The 21,200-nt window shown below is 42.9% G+C and overlaps 1 protein-coding gene and 1 long non-coding RNA gene across 5 annotated transcripts in view; both read left to right on the top strand.

The window, feature by feature from the left end:
* LOC135235997 (uncharacterized) overlaps window positions 1-13,551 on the top strand; it is a 36,759-nt gene extending 23,208 nt beyond the window's left edge. Inside the window, exons 1-3 of one of the 3 annotated variants that reach the window (XR_010324483.1) lie at window positions 3,556-3,874; window positions 11,386-11,469; window positions 11,873-13,551. This is a non-coding gene — a long non-coding RNA (uncharacterized LOC135235997). Of the gene's footprint in view, window positions 1-3,555; window positions 3,875-4,350; window positions 4,901-11,385; window positions 11,470-11,872 lie in introns of those variants that run through there. The other 2 variants (XR_010324484.1, XR_010324482.1) reach the window with 2 other exon arrangements.
* Window positions 13,552-16,047: 2,496 nt separating this feature from the next.
* Window positions 16,048-21,200, top strand: part of ets1 (v-ets avian erythroblastosis virus E26 oncogene homolog 1) — a 45,110-nt gene continuing 39,957 nt past the window's right edge. The window contains exons 1-3 of one of the 2 annotated variants that reach the window (XM_064302104.1): window positions 16,048-16,224; window positions 18,085-18,170; window positions 20,339-20,483. In XM_064302104.1, the coding sequence (XP_064158174.1) occupies window positions 18,102-18,170; window positions 20,339-20,483 (214 nt within the window). In that variant the 5' untranslated portion in view covers window positions 16,048-16,224; window positions 18,085-18,101. The remainder of the gene's footprint in view (window positions 16,225-18,084; window positions 18,171-20,338; window positions 20,484-21,200) is intronic. The other variant, XM_064302103.1, reaches the window with a different exon arrangement.

Consider the following 21,200-nt stretch of genomic DNA (forward strand, 5'->3'; position numbering starts at 1 on the left):
TAACCACTGGAATTGTTTCTCAACTATTCGTGACAGACCATGAATTTATAGATGCCCCATTTCCAACTGTTCCGCAGAAATAGTTCCCAGGAATATATATGTAAACCCATTGTCCAGATGTTTGGGGTTTCGGTCTCCATCACATTCACAAAACTGATAGTGTTCACGTACTTAAACAGATATTGACATTAATGACTCACTAGAGAGTCCTCGATAAAACGTTTTTAGTGACCAATGAGCTTTTCCGCAGCGCTAGTTTTGCTTTTATTGTTTCTGCCGCGTAATGTCTTTTTCAGAAACCATTTCATGGGGAAGTTTTGAGGTTGCAGGACCCGGTTTTGTCTGCCGGTTCCTGGTGGACAACCTATCGACAGCATCCGCGCACCATGGCCTCGTGACTGAGACACGCGTCTCCAGTGAGCCTCTTTTTCCTGTTCTGTTGACCCCACTCACTCCACTAACTCCATTTCCTATACATGTTCTATATCCTGCACCAGAAATGCACTATAAAGGAAGTCAGTTAACGCACTGGGAGAGAAGTTGCTCAGGCATGCAATTCCGCTGTGACTCAGGCTACACGACGTCATCGTGACAAGCGGTTCACTCTTGGGGGTGGAAAAAAGTCTTACATGCCTATCTCACTTTGAGCATTTACAATGCTACATGCATCTATTCTCACAATAATAATAGCGTATGTAACTTTATCAATTAAAGCAATGTTGCTGAGATATTCAGGATCCTAAAATAATTTTCGGACCATATAGGGTGAAAGATGATTCACTTTGCAAATAAGGGTCATGCAAAAGCAAACACGAACCCTAAGGAAATAAGGATTCTTGATAAATATATTTAGAGTTAAAAGCAAAAACAAAATTGTTATTATGTGTATTCAGCCAAAGATTATTTCAAACTACTGGAAGAGCTCTTGTGATAACTGCAAAATATTTGAGAATACGGTGGGGAGTTGCATATCTGCATTTTCTGTGTGCTTTTTTAATTAGTAGTAACCAGAAATAAATGCAATGTTGAGTTATAAGCTGTCAGCAATTTCAAATAAATGGCAGTTTATAGTCCTCTTTTTAGTTTGCTCTACTAATGAGTTCTTAGAGTATATGTGGTTCCTAGAGCATTCTTATTCTTATAGTAAATGTGGTTTGGCATGCTGTGATAATACAAAGTGTGTGATGCATGTGTAACAGAATAATATCAATGAAAACCTTTCTAGGACCTGCAGGACAATGATTCATTTTCTTCACAATGCAGAACTCTGCCCCCCCCCCCCCCCATTGCAAGTGAACATGAATAGTGCACAAAAACATGGTCAGACCTCATTTAGTCAGTCCAGAAATGGGTGTGGACCACACAAGTTTAATTACATCGTTATTACAGCAGAAACACTGGCAATAAATAGGATCTATGGGATGTTTTGATGACCGAGCCAAAGCCAGTGCATGCATCTGTTGATAGATGACTTATATTTCTGGGTGTGTATTATTATTATTATTATTATTATTATTATTATTATTATTATTATTATCATACACAACCAATGAACAGCTATAATAATAATTTTGTATGGAAACTTGAACTGGAGAGCTTCATTTGTTAAAAACCACAAGTGAATAGGGAGGACTTCAATGAAAGGGCGAATTGTTGCGACTCAGAAAAAGGACTGCAGAGGTTTTATAGAAGGCAGGGATTTATCCTGAAATCAAAGTAGATTCTACAGAACAGCGAGTCTGGTTTTATGATTTGCTCCAGGTGTATCAGTAATGTAATAATCTTCTTTATCCCGCTGTCTTCAATATCCTCAACCTATTTTACTGATTTGCGTACCATGCTTTTGCAGAGGAATGAAGTAGATCACAGGTAAAATACCAAGCTGATTTCAGGATGGGGTCACCTGAAAATGTACCTGTAGAGCAGTCTTTCCAGTCGCACAATCCCAGTCAAAATAAGAAATTCCTTAAATATGTTATCACTCAAGTGATAATGAATAAAACAACATTTGTATGTGCTTACATAAAACATTGAAATCACATGAAATCAGTTAAAATGGAGACATTTTAAGACCAGACATTCCTTCCTCATGCCATGCTGGAACTTCCTCGCAGGAATCCTGCTCATGCTCATTTGTAGCGGGATGCTAGCTCATGCCAAGCCGGGCCTTTGTAGTGTGAAGCTTGCTAATGCCACACCGGGCCTCCCTCATTGCAATCCTGTTCATGCCACGCCAGGCTTTTCTAGCGGGAAGCTACCGTCATACTGGACTTCCAAGTGGGAAGCCCGTGGGAGTGAAATGTCGCTTTCATCTGAGTGACAGTTATATTACAGGTAACTTCACAAAAACGTTTGCGCCTTTACATTGATGTTATCAATGGCAGTGCTGACAGACACAGCTGGCAGGGAAATGACATCAGGTCTAAACCATGAAAACCATTGAACCATTGGGTGGATTGTTGAGTTGTCAGTGGAGTGGTGTCCCAGCAATATGGCCGACTTTCTTCACTTAATTTTAAATTTCATAAAATACATTTACTAAGAAGGACAGAGAGTGGAATAACTGAAATTCAAAGATGTCAAATAACTAACTAAAATAGGCTTGGGCACAATTCAAAATAGCTCCTGTTTGAACTGTCAAAATCCCTTTAAATCAATAAACCTCTGTACTTCTGAGGAAGTGCTTGTTGGTTTGGGGTTGGCACTGCATTTTCTCATTGATCTAAAGCGTTAACATGGCATGGTGGGCCCACTTCTCCTGGGAGTAACAAACATCTCAAAAATGTTTGTATTTGGGAATATGTACCAGCATACAGACATCTCTGATTGTATCACAGAGGGTAATGAAGCCCCTTTAGCTCTGAAGTATAATTTGTTATTTATTTAGCTGAAGGAGGTACCGAGAGAGATGATCTGGAGATGGAGATAGCCAGCATTCCAAGCCAGTCCTCGGGGAGGGAAAATGGGCAGAGTAAAGGTTCTATTCACGCTAACATGGTTAGCGCAGATATGGTGCTGGCCAGGGAGCCTGTGACCCCATGCTGAAGAGTGTTCAAGCACTGAAGGGTTTTGGAGGCTCTGTGATGATGTCCCAGCACTGAAGAGTTCTGTTGGTTCTGTAATAGTATTTCAGTAATGAAGAGTTCTGGTGTTTCTGTTGTGGTGTTCCAACAGTGGAGGGCTCTGCTAGTTCTGCAATGGTGTGGGGCCTTTTCCCTGGGTGCACTAACACCTGATAGCATTCACTGCTTAATGCTGCTGAATGATCATCTTCACCCCATGTTAAAGCATTTCTGTCCTGCAGAGAGGGGGGTGACAATGCCCCCATCTACAGAGCTTGAGGCTTTTCTCAAAGGTTTGTGAAGAGGAAGACACTTATTTTATCCATGTGTCTGCTTTTTTTATTTTAGCCAGATCAGAACTCAATCATGCATTTCTATATTATTGAACATTATGTCCCACTACTGCTAATTAAGTCTTAAGTGTTGATTGACATTCTCATCACAGAGTGGTGTTGTCTGCCTCCTGCAGAATTCCATATGCTGCATATTCCGCCCACACATAGGGGTCCATCACCCTGTTCAGTGACTCTATAGTGGTGTTAACAGTTGCACACTAACTGTTATTACTGGTGCTGGACTTGCTAGCTACTTGGTGCACTCCTACAAAATGACCAAGGGGTTGCTTACAGAAAACTTGAATCGTTTTTCAGCTGCAGCAAGTGAAAGTCATGTTGTTGTGATGAGGATGTGGAAGTCAAGTGTACAAGCGGTGCTGTAATCAGGAAACTGTTTGAACAGGAACATGTGTGTCAGAGAAGGCTGGTCCAGGTTTGGAGCAGGAACGTGAGTGTGCCAGAGAAGGCTGTTCCTGGGTTGTATGCGTGTGTGTATGTCTGTCTGTATGTAATATGTGTAATGCTTACAAGTGTTCTTTTCTACCTATATAACTGGGCACCATGGTGTTGTTCCACATCCAGCAAGTGGAAATATGTTCATGGTGTGCGATTGTGTGTGTGTGTGTGTGTGTGTGTGTGTGTGTGTTTGCACGTGTACGTGTGTGTAATTGTGTGGTGTGTGGGGTGTGGGGTATATGTTCATATATTATATGTGTAGTGCTTCATGAACAGAATATGGTGGAGACACACCTCCCTCCCTCCAAACTCACACAGACAGGCCAAGTCTCACCGCCACAGAAAACATCCGCAATGGTCTCATGCGTCTGCACAAACATCCACTCCCAAAGCACACATGTATACCTTTACATACACAGCCCAGTCTGGGTGGGGGGGGGGGGGGGTGACCAGTGGATGCAGTAAAACACTGGCTACTGAAAAATACACCCCATGCTGGGACCGTTTAAAAAATCTGAAAGCGTCTTCAGCTGATATATCCAGTGACTGTTCCTCATTCAATAAAAAAAAAAACATTCAAAAGAAGGAGAGATGAAATGAAATAGATGCGCTGGCCCCTTTAATTTCTGCGTGTCCGTCTGCACGGAGAGGGCCCCGCTCGGAGAGGCTTGACGCGCGGTCTGCTTCGCCTTCTGCGGCGTTCTCTTTGAGGCTCCCGTCCCCCAGACGCGCCCGACAGGCTGAACTCGATGTGGGCTGCTCACCAGACTGCGAAATTCATTCATCTGTGCCTTCAGACGGCCAAATCTGGATCTAATAACGGGACCTGGCTATTGATCCAACTCTCTGAGAGGGTGTGATTGCACGGAGCGGTCACTAGAGGGCTCTATGCTCTAGGCTAGCGGCTGTTCCTAAGCCTGCACGCTTTGCCATTCAGTTTAAAAATATAAGACCCTGCCCACAGTTTTTCACAAAGCCAGAGGACCTGTCTTTGTAGACCATAACAAACAAACACTGTTCAAACTTTGTGGTAGCCTGCTGATCTTGGTAAGAATATTGTTCAAATGCTTCCTGCAGATTCACACTCACTACATGTTGAAAAAGGGGTTGCTCCTGTTTGTCCAGAAGGCCCGGGTGAAATGACTGTTTTGGGTTATACTTGACGGTAGCTGTGTAATGTCACTGTGAACCAACGGCGTAGTTCCTGATGTTTACATGCAGGACAACTAGACCGCTTTGGACCGTGGCCTCCCTAAATCCCCGTCCCCGCGCCGACGTGCGAAACGGGAAACAGATTTGCATCTTATAGACGCAGGGCTGGCCAGACTAGGCAGCCAAGGGGGGAGTGTGGAGTGTGTTTTTGGAAACATACAGGGGTAAAAAAAAAGGGAAAATAGGCCAGGCACAACAAGGCAGCCTCCTCCTGGGGACCGAGGGGGCTGCAGACTTCAAAGCCGGGCGAGGGGGCGAGCGGGTCCCGGGTCGTGTTTGTGAGTAACTGTGAGGGCTGGACCCCAATGCCGGGACTCCCCCGCTGCATTCGTCTCTCTCTCTCTCTCTCTCTCTCTCTCTCTCTCTCTTAAAGACGCAGGGACCCGCATTCAGTCTGTGTAAAACCTGCGTTAGCCTTCACTTTGCAGGAACAGATTTATTTCTCACATAATACCCTTTTCCTTTACACAATATGTGCAATATGATTTTGTTATTGTTGTCGCAACAATATGATGCTAGCGCCTATAGCTGCCCAATGAGAAATGCAAAAGTTTTGGGAACTGAATTCTTGGAAACATTTGACTTTCCAAAAATTCAAAAGTTTTGGATCATTTTGATGGATCATTCATCAAAATTATCCAAGTCAGAAGAGCAGTTAATGAGTAAGTGAACACTTACTAATATATTCAACATAACATCTTTTTTCAACCCCCCCCCATCTCCCCCCACCCCCTCAAAAAAATAAAAATAAATAAAACTTGAGAATGAGTTCTCCAATTGTCAATTCATGTTCATAGACCATTCAAATGTAGATTTATGATATCAGGGAAAAGCCATGTTTCCTCTGAAATACATTGTTGAAGTTAAGGAAGTAGAGTGCGTTAGAGTTTGGCCTCAGTCTCACAGTTACACTAGTGAATGCAGCACCCACTTAAAAAATGACCCTGGTCTCTCTTGTTACTGACACAGTGACAGTTAGTGGATGACAGACTACCCAGGCACTTTAATGATCAAGCCAGAAAAATAATACAGGTCCTGAAAGGAGATATGAGAAAACTCCTGTTTGTTGTGACTCTGGATGCTGTTGCTGTTAGAGCTTGAAAATTCCATTGCAATTTTGCAAGTCTGTGCGCAGTATGTACAATAGAGGGCGCAGTTGAGCTAAAAAACGAATTGCCTCACAATCATTGTAAATTCACAGCACCAGTGTTGATGCTGATGTACACATTTTAAATATGGGTGCACCAGCCAAATCCCTGATGCACGTATATAACAGTGAGTTGTAGCTATTTTGGTGGTGTCAGTGAATGTAAATGTGTCCTTCATTTCAGCATGAACATAGTTCATAGTTCACATAGTTGTTGTAAAACAACATTATCCATTTCTCTTGCAGTAGAGGAAAATAATTACCTTGTCCTCGGTGATCAGTTAAACATTTTCAGCAGTTACTTTTGAGAACTTACGAATTCTGATACCAACAGATAAGCACAATACGAGATAAAAATGTATGTGCCAGATTTTCCTCTGAAACACTATCATGTGTTTCACTGAATGTGCAGATTGAGTTACACATCTGTGAATTTTCTATGTCAGTGACATTCACTTCTAGGCCAGGGATCCACAGTCATGAGATTTCACACAGATGTTTCTCAGTGGTTGACACCTGGAACCCCATGGTAGTCCGCACACATCCAGTAACAGCCACTACATTTGGAACCGTCCTATGAAGACTGAGGTCATGTAGATCCCCACTGGATGCTACATGCTACATAATGTCACTGAAGAGCGGGCACATTTTCAGAGAGATGATTTAGTTAATTTGAGTTCAAATAATGACATCTGAGTCATGTGAGACCCCATTGCCTAGGGGAGTTGAGACCCACAGGAAAAAAAGCCTGAAATCAGTAGTTCCAATGGAGTGATCCTGATAATTTGACAGGATCTAGGAAAATTAATCAAAATTATGCAAACCATTAACTATGGGGGTATCCATTACTGCAGCTGTAGCTCTGAAGGCCTTTGTGTTTCACATACAGCCAAACGCTTCTCTCTGACTTCATTAAAAACAAAAAAAAAAAACATTTTGTCAAACATTATACATTTCAGGTGCTGCCTGCAACTTTATATTCTCAGCTAAATACCCAGATGGACAGCTTTATTGTTGCGTTCATCCTCTCTGCTTAATGACAAGGGGTTCTGGTTAGTAACGGGGTTCCACTGCTGCTACGCCACACCTCTTCACAAATGAGCCCTTTACCATTTACAGTACAGGGCCTCTTTTGTCACAGTACTGCCCTTGATTCACACCCCTTCTTAAATATTTATGAGGCACGTCAAATTGGAATTTTTTGGCTTCATGACATTATATCACGCTGCAATCGCTTAGCGTGCTTCGATGGTTCGGAGACATAACGTTCTGTGTTAAGAACAGAGTTCAGTATCTGGCGGGTTTATAGTATCTGTGCTATAACTAAGTGCCGCAGAACTCCTTGTCCTGCTATGACACTTTAGAGGAGCCAAGATGACGTGCAGCAACATCCCAGGGCTACATCTGAATGAGGCGGCAACAAGCGTGCAAGCCTCTCTTGTTTTTATGTCCGTGCAAGATCTGTAATTATGCATGCCTGCAAACGGGCCAGGGGCCTGGAATGGGTGCACTGAATATTTTCCCATAATTTAGGTCATTTCTTACCTGCAGATAAGAGGGAGATGAAATGAATGGCAGTATTATTACGTCAAAGATGTTGTTCACTGAGGGTGACTACGATGGTGATTTATGAGTGAAATACACCTGCATTTTATTTTATTTTATTTTTGGGGGGGGTTCTTTTTTGGTATTTTGCACCATATTTATCTTTCTGAAAAGAGGAAAATAGAATATAAATGAAGCAGCAATGAGAGGTTGAGCTCAGGAGGGCTGAAGCACTTTATTTTTTGTGATGAGCGTGAGCTTGATGAGAGGGGTCTGGAGCCGGTGTGAACCTGTCGATGGAGAAGAGCAGTGTTTTTTTTTTTTTTTTTTGCGAGGGGGTGGGTTGAATGGGGCCTGCCCTGTGGTCTGCACCTCACAGATTCACCTGTGAAGGTGAGAACTTAACCTGTCTGCAATCAGCTGCAATCAAGTTTTTTTTGGTACATGTCACTCCTGAATGAAATTCATTCATTTCATTCCATCACACTAGCACACACTATATTAGGGTGGATGGATGTTATTGAATGAAATTATAAGAAGATAAAAAAGAATACTGAGGATGACACCAAATGAGTTACAAGGCTCAGTACAAAATGTAATAACTAAAGAATTGACAAAAGTGAAAGGTAAGGAGGATGACGGGGAAGTGATGCTCATTAAAATCTCTACACTGTAGGATTTTGTCTCAGACAATTTATGCCTGATAAGAGTGTACATGTGGAGAGAGAGAGGAAGGAAGAGAGTGGCAGAGATGGAGAGAGAGGGGAAGGGAGAGAGTGGCAGAGATGGAGAGAGAGGGGAAGGGAGAGAGTGGCAGAGATGGAGAGAGAGGGGAAGGGAGAGAGTGGCAGAGATGGAGAGAGAGGGGAATGGAGTGAAAGGCAGAGATAGAGAGAGAGAGGGGAATGAAGAGAGTGGCAGAGATGGAGATAGAGGGAAAGGAGAGAGAGGCAGAGATGGAGAGATGAGGACAGAAGAGAGTGGCAGAGCTGAGCTAGAGAGTGTTAAGGTGTCAGTATAATCAGAATGAAACAGTCGAACAAAAAGACGTGGTGTTTTCAGTTTGAACAACTCGGTGTGTGCAAACCCCCTGCGTGAACTGCTTGCAAGCAGCTGATACATTTGCAGACCCCTGTCTGCAATTGGTCCATCCAAACATCACATGCTTGGTTGTGTCACGGATGACTGGCTGGGGAGTAGAGTTCAACTCTATTTTCCTGTTCATCTCATCACTGTACTGTCCTGTAGCAGGTTATGTGATGGGAGACCTACATTTTTAGCCATACTAAGGATAAATCTTTTGGACAGAAATGTAGCCAAATAAAAGATGAGGAAAAGCTAGGAAGGTAGTAACTTCATTACTAGTTTATATGTAGTTTCCTCATCTTTTATTTGGCCACCTTTCTGTCCAAATAATGTATTCTTAATTTGACAAATGAGGTCATAATTTCCTAAATTTAATTGGTCTATTGTGGTGAACCTATCAGATAGCACACTACTTCCTGAAATCCCCTGTATCCCATTTAGACATAACCTAGTAGCATCATCGTCATGACTGGAATACTTTTGAGATGAACACTTTTGAGGTAAGAGTTGCTGAACTTCTGCAAGGATGTCATCATCTTTATAATCGATCACGCATTTTAAAGACGATGAAATGCGGGCAAATTCCTGGCACAAAATTTCCATGGAGTTGGGTTCCAATGATGCTGAGCTGTGCAGTGGTTCTTTTTTGGGAAGTTTGTATGTTGTTTGTAGTATACCGCCTACTATAAGGAACCAGGGGGCTTCCTAGATTTGTACCATAGTAAAGACAGACCTGGAAGGGGTGGTGTCATTACTTGCACCAGAACCAGAACACTGGTCCATCAATTATTTACAGCAAAGGCTCCATAAACATTTGGATCCGGGCATGGAGCAGGGTGGGAGGGGGTGGGGGGTTGGAAAGGCTGTTCTCAGTACCTGTCGGGTGGGGTGGTGTGGGTGAGGTTTAAGGTGGGAATTTGAGAATTCATGGTGTCCAGACATTAAAAGGATAAGCTGTAAAGAAAGAGTCCATTTTAGCACCACAGTGCACTTCTTGGAAATCGGTGTCTAGATGGAACAAGCAAATGAAAGAACGGCCGTTTTTCTGGGAATCTCTTCTGAAAATGGAGGCGCAGCCCCACCCATTTGTTTGTCCTGGCTGACCTGCCCCTTCTACAGGGGTGGAGACCTGCAGGGTCTGCTGGCGTTTCATTGGTGCTCAGCTCTTAGTTGATCAATTAAAGCATTCAATCACTCACATCAGGTGGTCTCCTGGATTTAAATCAGCAGACCTGACTCTCACTGTTCTCCAGCCATGGCCATCTCAGCCACCATGAGCTGCACAGGTTTGTGGTTGTAGTAAACGTGCACGTCCATGTGAATGCCCATGTGGTGGCCAGGCGAGTATTCAGTAAGGCACCAAACACATTGCTACAGTTGACCTTGAATGCGACTTTCACTCTGAATGCTTTGCAGCGTTCAGAAAAAATGCATGCTTGCTTCTGCAAGGTCAGCATGCTGGGGGTACTATGGTGTGAACGCAGGTGTAGCCAGAAGCAGCAAGAGAGGCATTTAAGAATCGGTGTCACACTGTACACAGTTTCCCCTCACCGTGAGGTGTTCAGAGTTAACATTTCACTGTGTTTCTTCACTATTCACAGGGTGAAGGGACACAGGGTAGAAATCAGCCCCCCCCCATCCTCTGCATCTCCTTCATCTTCATTAGACATTAACCTGAACCCGCACCCCCCACCCCCCACCCTGTGTCCTGAACCCTACATCCACCCAGATTTCTTCATTTTGCATAACCATTTAGCACACTCCCTTTCTCATTACGAGATAAGCATCTTGCTGTTCAGTTGCTAATTAAGAGGACAAGTGGGGGTTAGGGCTAAAATGGGGGTGGGGGCGTTTAGTTTATTTTGGAATATTATCAAGGTATGAAGGGCATGCTGGGTCACACATCTCCGGTAGTTAAGGGGCTGTGGCGCTCTCTCCTCTTTCTTCGCCCCACTTCACTTTTTAATTTTCCACCCCCTTCTTCCTCGTGCTTCCTTTAGTTATTTCCGTCTTCATTTTTTGGAGCGTTTCAGTATTGGGCGACTGCGTGTAGTGTGGGTATAAAAAAAAAACAGGCTTCCATGTTTTACTTTAATTTGCTGAGTTGGATGAAAGATCAAAAAGCACATGTTTTTAATTAGATGATTATTGATGGCAGGTTAATCAGAAGACTTACTTCCAGAAGACAAATATTCTGCTGACTGCAAAACTGCAACCAAGAGCAGATTATTTAGAGACATCACAGTTTTCTGTGTAGAATTGGTTTTGTAACGATTGTATTTGCACAACTGAAACAACTGAAAATTATTTTGGTTAGCTTTGCAAATCACAACTGCAACTGCACTGTATTTTTATTGTTATTTTTATTTGAAAATGAAGTAACAATGCCAAATGTATTTTTGTAATCTTAAAGGCTTGCAGTAGAATAGTAGAATACATAGCACACAGTCCCATGATTTCATCAAATAAGTTTGAGCTCAATCATATCCACATATTTCATACAAGAAACCATTTCATTTAAATAATTATATATAAATTCTAGATATATGTTTTCAGGGGCTCCAGGACTTCCACTTTACATTGCACTTCACATGCATCAACCAGGACTTGATGAAATGAAAGGCAGGTAAAGTATTGCATTTGAATTACCAAGCACAATTGGCCCTTTTCATACTAGTTTTACAATTCCTGGTACATTCACCAAAATACCTGAGTTAATGCAATCTGAGATTGCAACGTGAGATCAGCATTTGTGGAATGATTCTTACATGCATCACATAAGCCTAATTGCTCGCTTTCAGGAAAGTTTTTATTTTTGCCATTAACACATGTAGGTGCCACACACATAGAATTTGGTCTACAAGTGACTGATGCAACTTAGATGCTGGTGCAAAGTGACTGCTGAACTCAACTCCAGTCATTCAAACAGTGCTCTTCTGAGCATGCCCAGATCATCAGAATTTGTGGGTGGGTCGGGGGGGAGGCATCAGGGAGTCACTGACAGGGCATCTCCACACGCGTTTCTGCAGGACGGCCCCGCAGGAGTCGCTATGGAGACAGGATCGCTGTCCTGGGGCTGTCACGACGTGGCGCTCAACACGAAACATCTGGACCCCTTTTCGCGATGTTCCGAAGCCACAAGGAGCCGAGGATGTTTGCCTGATTTAAGAGGCCTGTTTAGAGCTGTTTGGACAACTCGCTGCATGGATTAGTGCCTTAATTAAAGATAATATCAACTCGTAATATCTCTCCCACAGAATTCCCTTTCACACAATGTAACAGTCTAAGCTCTCTGGGAGGCTGACCCCCGGGTACTTGACCTGAACCAGCCAATGGGGGGCAAGTTGTCACCATCACCAACTCTCAAAATTCCAAAGCTGAGGGCCAAGTTATAATGTTCAGAGTGCATTTTGTGTGAAACCACACAACGTGAAAATGCAGCCTAATGTATGGTCAAAATGGAGTAAACTACGCCTTAGATCTAAATTATAGATTGTACACTGACCAGTGCACTGCTTAGTTTGCTTTGCATGAATATCTGGAGATGTGGTTACATACATTACCCTATGTGGTTTTCCACATCTATCTTAGACACCTTCCTCCATGCCTCTCCTGGCCCACCAGTGGATCCTAATACACAGCATGACAAACACTGACATTACAAGTGCAGCAACATTTATAGGGCACATTTAGCAGGCTACACTTAATCACATTTGGACTCATGTAAACTATAAACTTACACTGAATATGCTACAATAGACCGGCTGAGTTGTTGGAACACTCTGAAGCCAGTTTCAGTTTAGATAAGGCAGTTATTCATATTAGTTCAAAGTTTCTGGCAGGGTAGTAGACCTGCAATGGACAAATCCGTTGAGAAAAATATAAAGGAGATTCTACTTCCATGACATAGCTTACTTTTACCAACGTGAAGTTCCAACAAAAATATTTACACTAAGGCTCTCAATTACTGATGGATAGAGGAGAGCAGGGAAAAAACTCTTCCTTTTTTGAGGTCTATATCTAGCCTGGTGATCAGAAGTTGATAGTGTCATAAAGTATTATATCCTCACTTTATTCACGGCAACACAGCTTTAATCTAAAAATACCCCAGCAAGAAAGAGAGGTCTCAGCACAAAGATTAGGCTTCTACCTCTCAAAGCGAACAGCCAGGATACTCAGGTCCCAAAATAAACCGACTCCTCATAAAGGGCTCCTTCTTTGTAGTCTGTGTAGAAACATCTGTGGGGCAGTCTCTTATGGGGAAAGATTCAGGCAACGTATCAAAGCGAAACCCCGACGATTCTCCTGAAAGAGCAGAGTGGGAGGAGAACTCTTTCTTCCTCAGAACGCAGAAAAGAAAACCTACAGCAAACAGAGCCGGTGCTAATAAAAATCTATTAATATGAGCTGTCGGACATATATCTTCAAATATAACCCAAAAAAGAGTGGTGCTCAGATAAGGCTTCAAGGTTCGTCCTCACTTGCAAAGCGAAGAGTCTTGGGCCAAGGTCACTTAATTACACTAAAATACTTGAACATAGTGACATTTAAAAGCATGAAATTACTATTTAGATGACAACAGTATTCCCACATTGATGTGAAGAGTATTCCCACACTGATGTCTTGTAAAGAGGTGAGATCTCGATGGTCAGAGATCAGACTGCATGGTTGTTCTTAAAAGTATTTATTTATTTATTTATTTATTTATTTATTTTTACAGTTGATTAGATTTAATATAACTTGTGGAATTACTTTTAATCATCAGTAGCCTTATATGTAACTCATGTGTGTTCTACAAGCGTAAATTAAAAATCACTCACTTATTTTGATAAATATCTTTAAGTAGTTTGTGAGTGCTTTCTATTTTAGAATGAGCATTACAATAAAAAAAGAATAATGTTAAAATAACACATTAATTAATGCAATCTTTTAATGTCCCTCTTTATACTACATAAATGAAGGCTCAGTATTACATTGCGGTCTGAAGAAAAAAAAAAAAAGATTAGCCTCATAGAATGCACATATCAGCTGCACAAACTGCACCAACTCTGCATCCGGAAATGTGTATCCAGCGAGGGACTATACTCCTGTACTTTGTGCGCTGTCTGTAAAATCTCCTCAACCAGGTCAGGGTAGGCTATGCATGGCACAATCAAGCCATGCGGTATACGTTGTTGTAGGAAATGTAATTACCACATCTGACCAAAATCATACATTCAGAAATCTGACTAGGGCAGTAAGTTCAAGCAACACTCATTACACATCCCGCAAAACATTCCGAGACTTCATGGTGATCTCCGATAAAGCGGCCTTTTGAGTGATGGGTTTTAATAACGGGGCTTTTTTGCCTGTTTAGTGTAAAAGCGTGACCGCGAACGACCGGAGGAGGAGACAGTCAGAGAGAGAGAGAGAGACGGACACAAGGTTAGTGATGAGAGCGGTCTCATGTGGAGCAGAAGTGTATCGAGGCCTCCGCCTTTGAACTCACAAGGTCGCTAATTGAAACAATACCGTGGCATCAAAAAAGAGAGATCTGGATCGCATTCATTTCCCTTGATTCAATTTAGCCTGTCAGGAGGGAGCACCCAGATCTCCGTATGGCGATAACTCATCCCCATCTCCTTTCACCCTGCCCGCCTGCCCATCTGCGCCCTCCACGCCCGCCTCGCTGCTTCAAAAAAAAAAAAAAAAAAAAAAAGTGTAGACAGAACCGTCTGATCGTAGCTCTCCGTGGCACGGTCTAACCTTGAACTTGTAGGAGCTTTTAAATTTACCTGTAGGGGAGCAGCTTTCCCCGGCTTTGACCGTGCACCTTTTAATTCAAACAAATGTTGTACCCGAGGGTCAGGGAGTGTCAGCATAACAGAAGGTGTTTCGGAGGAGCTGCGGGTGTTTTGCTGATAATGTTCATTTTTGGGGCTGAGAAGTCATCTCTAGACGGGAAAAAATTTCTTTTTTGCCACTTTCGTCGATGCCTGTATATCTAAGCTTGTGATCTGCCTTCCGAAATTGTAAGATGTCACGGCACAAGGCTCACCCTTCTCATTTCGCACAAGACTGCTTTAGACACCCGGACTGCTGTAATCGGTGTAGCACATCCGCAACTTACTCCAACTCAGCCTGAGAGCTTCAGTGAACACTGCTGACATGAACACTCATTGAATATTCAGGAACCAAGTGCGCTGCCTGGTCTGCTCCCTCGCCGTTAGTATTGTTTGCTATGACGTCGTGTGGGTGGTAAGCACATCCTTTCTCGTCTATAGTGCATGAGCTGTTCAGTTCGGCACAACACAGGCATTCAGTATAAGAGGCCTTGACTACCTTTTCCTGACCAACCTCTCCCTCTAAATTGCTCCATGACAATTCTGGCGTAGTGGTCAGGACGCGTCAGGGGAAGTTAAGTCACGGGAGTAACCATTGTTTCCCCTTCCTTTACGACTTTATATGGAAATTTTCCTGGTCTGTTGTTGGAAAATAACGAGGCCTCGTAAATGCACAGTAACGGGTTCGGAGTGGAAAGACACAATCAGTCCATCCCTTCTTCCCGAAAGGCGTCAGTGGGCATGATAACACGTGCGTCTGGACTGAAGAATCCAGGACAATTCTCAAAATGTTACTCCGAGAAATTCCTGGTGGGAGAGATTTGAGTGTCATGTTCAGGGTCCTTAAATTAGTTTATTAGTGGGGCAATACCAATTACAACCTGTCTAGCTGTTTTTTTGAGTAGGCTACATGTGACCCCACTTCTGAAACGAGTGGCTTTTGGTCTGGTTTCACGAATGAATTCGAACATTAAACAGAATCTACACCTAATGTTTTATCATCAAAATGTGTTGTGTGCTAATTTATCATCCACCCCCCCCCCCGCCCCCATACACACACACACACACCTGAACCATTAAAACAGATCTCCATTTCTATATCGAACTGCCACTGAGCTAAATTTCACTTGTGTCCCACTATGATATTGATAGATGATTATAAACGGTCTCTTATCAGTTTCAGTTTGATTTTGAATGACACTCAACCTCATTAAATTAATGTGAAAAAAACTTCTCATATGGTTTGGTTAAAGCTCCGACGATAACATTCAAAGAGATGCCACTGTATAATTTATGAGCACTTCACACAGCACCCTGCTCCATTCTAGCCCATTTAAAATACTGACACGCACTTCTTCATATTTTAAGGAAACCCCAAAATCGGTTTTCAGTGGACCCCTGTAATTGCCGAGGGTGGGACTAATCCGCAAAGTGTGCCTTCCCACCTCCTCGCAGTAAACGCTACAACTGGCAGGTAGAGCTGCAGTCCGGCCAAGCACAGAGCTGTCAGGAAATCACGGAGAACGAACGACCAGGCAGAGTTTCACTGTCAAGCAGCGGTAAGTTTGTAGTTTTGTTTACTATTTTGTTGTATGCACTAATACTTGCAGAGAACTAAAAATGAATGAAGTAGCATACGATTTTGTTTTTAGATTGTGCAAAGACGACTGAGATGTGCCATAAATAATTCGCGGTTGAGGTTTCAGGTTGAAAGGCAAGCTTTGAAGTTGCGTTCAAGGGTGCGCTACTTACTAAAAGGGGGGGCTGTGTTTTGATTTCGCGTGTTTTCAGATGGGCTGAACAGCTTAATTATTTGGCAAGAACAGAATAGAATAGGAATAATTCAATTTAAATTAGACATTTGGCAATGCGATGTGTTGGCTTGCCTATCACTGACATAGCGTTTTGCGTAGCCTACTGTAATGTGTTTAATGCCGCGAGGAGCATGCAAATCAATGTATCCTGTATTATAACGAGTCCGGTTAATTTGGTGGACATCCGTTTCTTCGCGTGGCAATAAGCTTCTTCGTTTTTATTAAACGAGTTGGGAAGTAGACGTAGCTTATTTTATGTTAATTATTTAAAAGTAAACACATTTTATTACTGTTTTACATTTTTTGTGAGAGCTATTTTGTAAATGTATAATAATAGTAGGCTATCACATAGAGACATTTATTAAACTGTCCACCTTTAAAGGATCACACACGCTGGACTATAATATATGTTTGATATTTTGAAACTTTTTATGCACCGATTACCTTTGCTTTATAGTATATCGACGATCTTTTGTGCATTACCTTTAAAGCGGCTTGAACGCTTTAAACGACTCGAAATGTGCATTATTTGATCATATGCAAAGTTCCCTCAATGCTTTATGGTGATCGACTCTTGGTCCAAATTAGGTATTTTCCTTCCGCAAGGAAAAGCATACAGATCAGGCTGCGGGTCTGCGTTAAAATGGTCACGTAGTTTTGATATAGTCCAGTATACAGAGAGTCTGGGGGGGGGGGGGGGGGGGCTAGTTCCCAGCTCCTTTACATGGATGGGCCCTACTTCATTTTTTGGGTTGAAGATATAATTCTGCTGCTGTCATGGTTATATGTTTTCTTTTGTGAACTTTTTTCACATTGTTCAACATATGTGTGAGCATAGATAGACTACATTAACACAGCTCACTGACACTTTCCCACACTACAGAGAGCTCAGAAAAGTAATTCAGCCACTGGTCACAAATAAAAAAAAGTACTTGCAGGGCTCTGCATTTTCTAGATCATCTGTAAATATAGGTAGCCAGATTAATGTCTTTCTGTGTTGCAATAGAATACACCTAACATTGATGAATGAATAAGTGGACGAATGAGTGAATAAATAAATAAGAAACTGAACAAACAAACCTATAAATAAATAAATAAATAAATAAATAAATAAATAAATAAGAAACTAAACAAACAAACCTATAAATAAACAAACAAATAAATAAATAAATAAAACCAAGAAAGATGTTTGGTTTGATATAGCAATCACACGCAGCCGAGAACTGCAAATTGCATTCCTTTTTGTATACTTGGTAACCTTACATAGCATTTGGTTAGTGTTAAATTGACCCTGATTAGACTGACATTCTCATCCCTTGTGAACTTATATAAACACAGTTAGTCTTAAATTAGTACTAACTATATATTTAAAAAAAAAACAATCTCAATCAAGCTCTTGTCAGATATGCATGAAAAATTGCACATTAATGGTTACTTCCTGCGGAATATAGAGGGGTGGCCTGAGACCTGTATCCAGAGCTGGCAGAACGTTGTGAGAACATTACAGCATGGTTGCAGGCTCCATGGTCCGTCCGCCTGAGCGCTGTCTCCCAGGGTAAACAACCATTGATTGATGGATCCTCTCTCCTCTGTCTCTTACTCCAGCACCCAGGACCTCCGCAATGAGTTACTACATGGATCCTCTTTCTGTCTACCCTGTCCCTCACCCCTCTGACCGTCTGGACCTGACGGTAAGACCCCGCCGTAAATCCTGCCCCCGTGTTTAGCTTCCGCACCGAGCAGCGTGGCAGCCAGTACCTCTGGACTCCATCAAATGGTGATGATTGCATTTCCGCTGTTGCCTGAAATACAAACCTGGATAAGGCCATGATCAGAAATCATGGTGAAACTCAGAAGTCTTTTCTATTCATAATTTCTGAAAATATACAGTATCTGTCACAGACCAAACCCCACTTGCGTGTGGATCAGTGGTTACCCCAATGAATACAGCGCTGACTACATCACAATCTGCAAAGCAATTGTCCTGGAACGTAATGTCTGACCGTAATAGTGAATCGTGGTTCTCACACTGCACAGGCTGTGGTTGGCCATTTGACCACAGCTGTGTGCCACAGTTCTCACACCGCACAGGCTGTGGTTGGGCTGTAGGGTCACCAAGGAGGAAGGATCACGTTGGGGCATCTCTCACCTCAATCCTCAGCGGCGAGCACAATTAGCCTCCACCAGCAGCAACCATGATCAGCCTGCACCAGCAGTGACCAGGATCCATCTTTCCTAGTGGCTGGCTGAGTGAGCATTTCAGAGGGAGTTCCCACAAGGCCAGCTGTGCCTGAGATAAGACTGGGCAAAAAAAAAAAAAAAACCTCACTTTCCTGCCATCAGTCACAGACAGGTGAAATGACAGTATTGTGTGTTTTTTTTTAATAGCCTTCAGTGCAGTCCTGGCCACAAACAATGAGCTCAACTCTGAAATGTATTTGCTTTTACCTCAGCCAGAATGTGGCCTGATCTCAGGCAGGCACTTAAAAACCGCAGGACTCACACTAGCACACCTGAGTGTTTCTTACTGAGCTCTATAAGGACTGAACACCCAGTATATGTAGTGCTTGGAAAAGGCTTGGCAGCATTCATTTATGCCATGTTTGGGTCTGAGGTGGAGGAGGGATTGTGCAAACAGCAATATCGCCACAGCAAAGGCGGTAATCAGCACAGGCGCCGTGGCTAAGGAGGGGTGGTCAGGAGGGCGTGGGGATTTGCATCGGGTGGCCACATAAATGTTCTCATTTGTATGCGGAAAGTGGGCCTATTAGGTGCCAGAGTGGAGGCCACATGCTAATAGCCACCCAACCTGGCCTTGCGCGGAACCTTCCGGAATAAAGCTCCTGTGTGCCTAATTGGCTCAGGTGGTCCGCGCTGCCTTTGAAAATGAGCTGGCCGCACGGGCCTCATGCGGGCTCGGCGAGGTCACAGGGAGGGCTTCGGGGCATATTCCCGCTCTTTTAAATTTACATGAATTAAAGAGGGGATTGTTCCTCGCCACACACCCCCTCCACCGCACACACACAAACATAACCACACACGCACATGCACACACATGCGTGAATGCCATACACTTGCCCCTCTTATCCATGGTCTGAAACTCTGAGCAGGAGCTCAAGGTTAGCCTTGACCTGGCACACCTGGATTCCATTAGCAGTTGTGCTTAACTGCTTAAATGCAAAATCATAGACTTTCGTTTCTTCTCAGACATGTTTTGGTGGGTTAAGTTTGGCATTCACTGAACTTGCCAAACAGCGTTCATGAAGATAATGTCAAACATTTAAATGTGCATCAGATTTTAAGAAGACATGGGTCCAGGGTCCAGGTCTTGGATGTATCTTGTATCACATCATCATCACTTATTCATTGTCTCTCTCCTTTTCACTCACTCAATCACTCACTCACTCATTCACTGAAACAGACATGGGGTAAGAACATGACAAATTTGAAATTGCCCCTTTCAAAAGATAAAAGTTGCTGTGGTCTAATTATCTGTACTCAGTACACAGTTTAAAAACTAATATATAAATATATGCATGTGTATGTATGCATACATAGTGTATTTCTACATACTTGCAGCATTAGATATGTACATATATCTCCATAATCCTTTGTGCATTAGGAGAAAAACTGTGACTGAAGCCTTGATTCAGTCATCACTTGTCTGTGATCTCGACCTACAAATGAATACATGGTGTTTAATGAGTTCACTTACATTGCTGAACTCAAAAAGCAAAAAGAACACATTGCATGTGTCTGCTGGTCACAGGACACATAGTGATTGAATCCAGGCCTAGGTTATGGAAAAGAGTGCTGTGCAGTTATATTTCATTCCACTAAACGTGTCTCCTTTTTGCAGAGACAGAGTGGCAGCATGGACATTGCTCCACAGAGCTCCATGCTTAGCACCTGTCAAGCACAGCACCACTACCCACCACGACCCGTCTATCCACAAGAGGTGACCCTGCAGGAAGTGCCCAACGGACCGGAGTTCTGCCAGTCAGGTAAAGGCACCGACGCTGCTGGCAGTAGGAGTGGCTGGCAGTAGGAATGGCTCTGTGTGTTGTGTTTCTTGCGGAATTGCCTTCTTTAAAAGACAGGTTTTGAAAATCTAAGGTACAAAGGTTTAAGAAGGAAAAGGATCAAACAATGTTTCCTGACAAAAAGAACAACAAACTGTATGGGAAAGCTGTAGAGACCAACATACTTTAACAATTTGTTACAGGTAATATTCAAATGCTAACAAAGGTCTTTGAATTGTAGGTCACTTGATAGACCCTTTTTTCTTTTTCACTCTCATACACAAACACACGCACATACACTGAGTCTCTCTCGTGTGCACTCTCATGTACACTCACTAAAATATTGTGACTCTCTTTCATATTCCTGTCCCTCTCATAAAGTGCATTAAAACGGCACACATTCCTGGAGCAGATCGCTGGTGTCCATATTTGGGTGAAAGTCCTTTGGGTGGGGGACTCTTGCGGTCCGTGTCCGACCGTGGAGGGGGGGGGGGCTCGGCGACGTGCGACTCTGACCCCGAGGTCGATGCCTTTAGCAGATGCCTCATACTTTCCGCCCCCGGCCGCCTTGCATGCCCCACATTTTTTGCTCTTTTTGCCTCTTTTTTTCGGTTTATTTTTAACCGGAACATTCCTCCCACTGTGTCGCCTGCCTTTGACTCCGGGGCTCCCTCCTTGAAAGAGTGATTTATTCTGAGG

The sequence above is a fragment of the Anguilla rostrata genome, chromosome 12, assembly GCF_018555375.3.
Source record: "Anguilla rostrata isolate EN2019 chromosome 12, ASM1855537v3, whole genome shotgun sequence".
Taxonomy (NCBI): domain Eukaryota; kingdom Metazoa; phylum Chordata; class Actinopteri; order Anguilliformes; family Anguillidae; genus Anguilla; species Anguilla rostrata.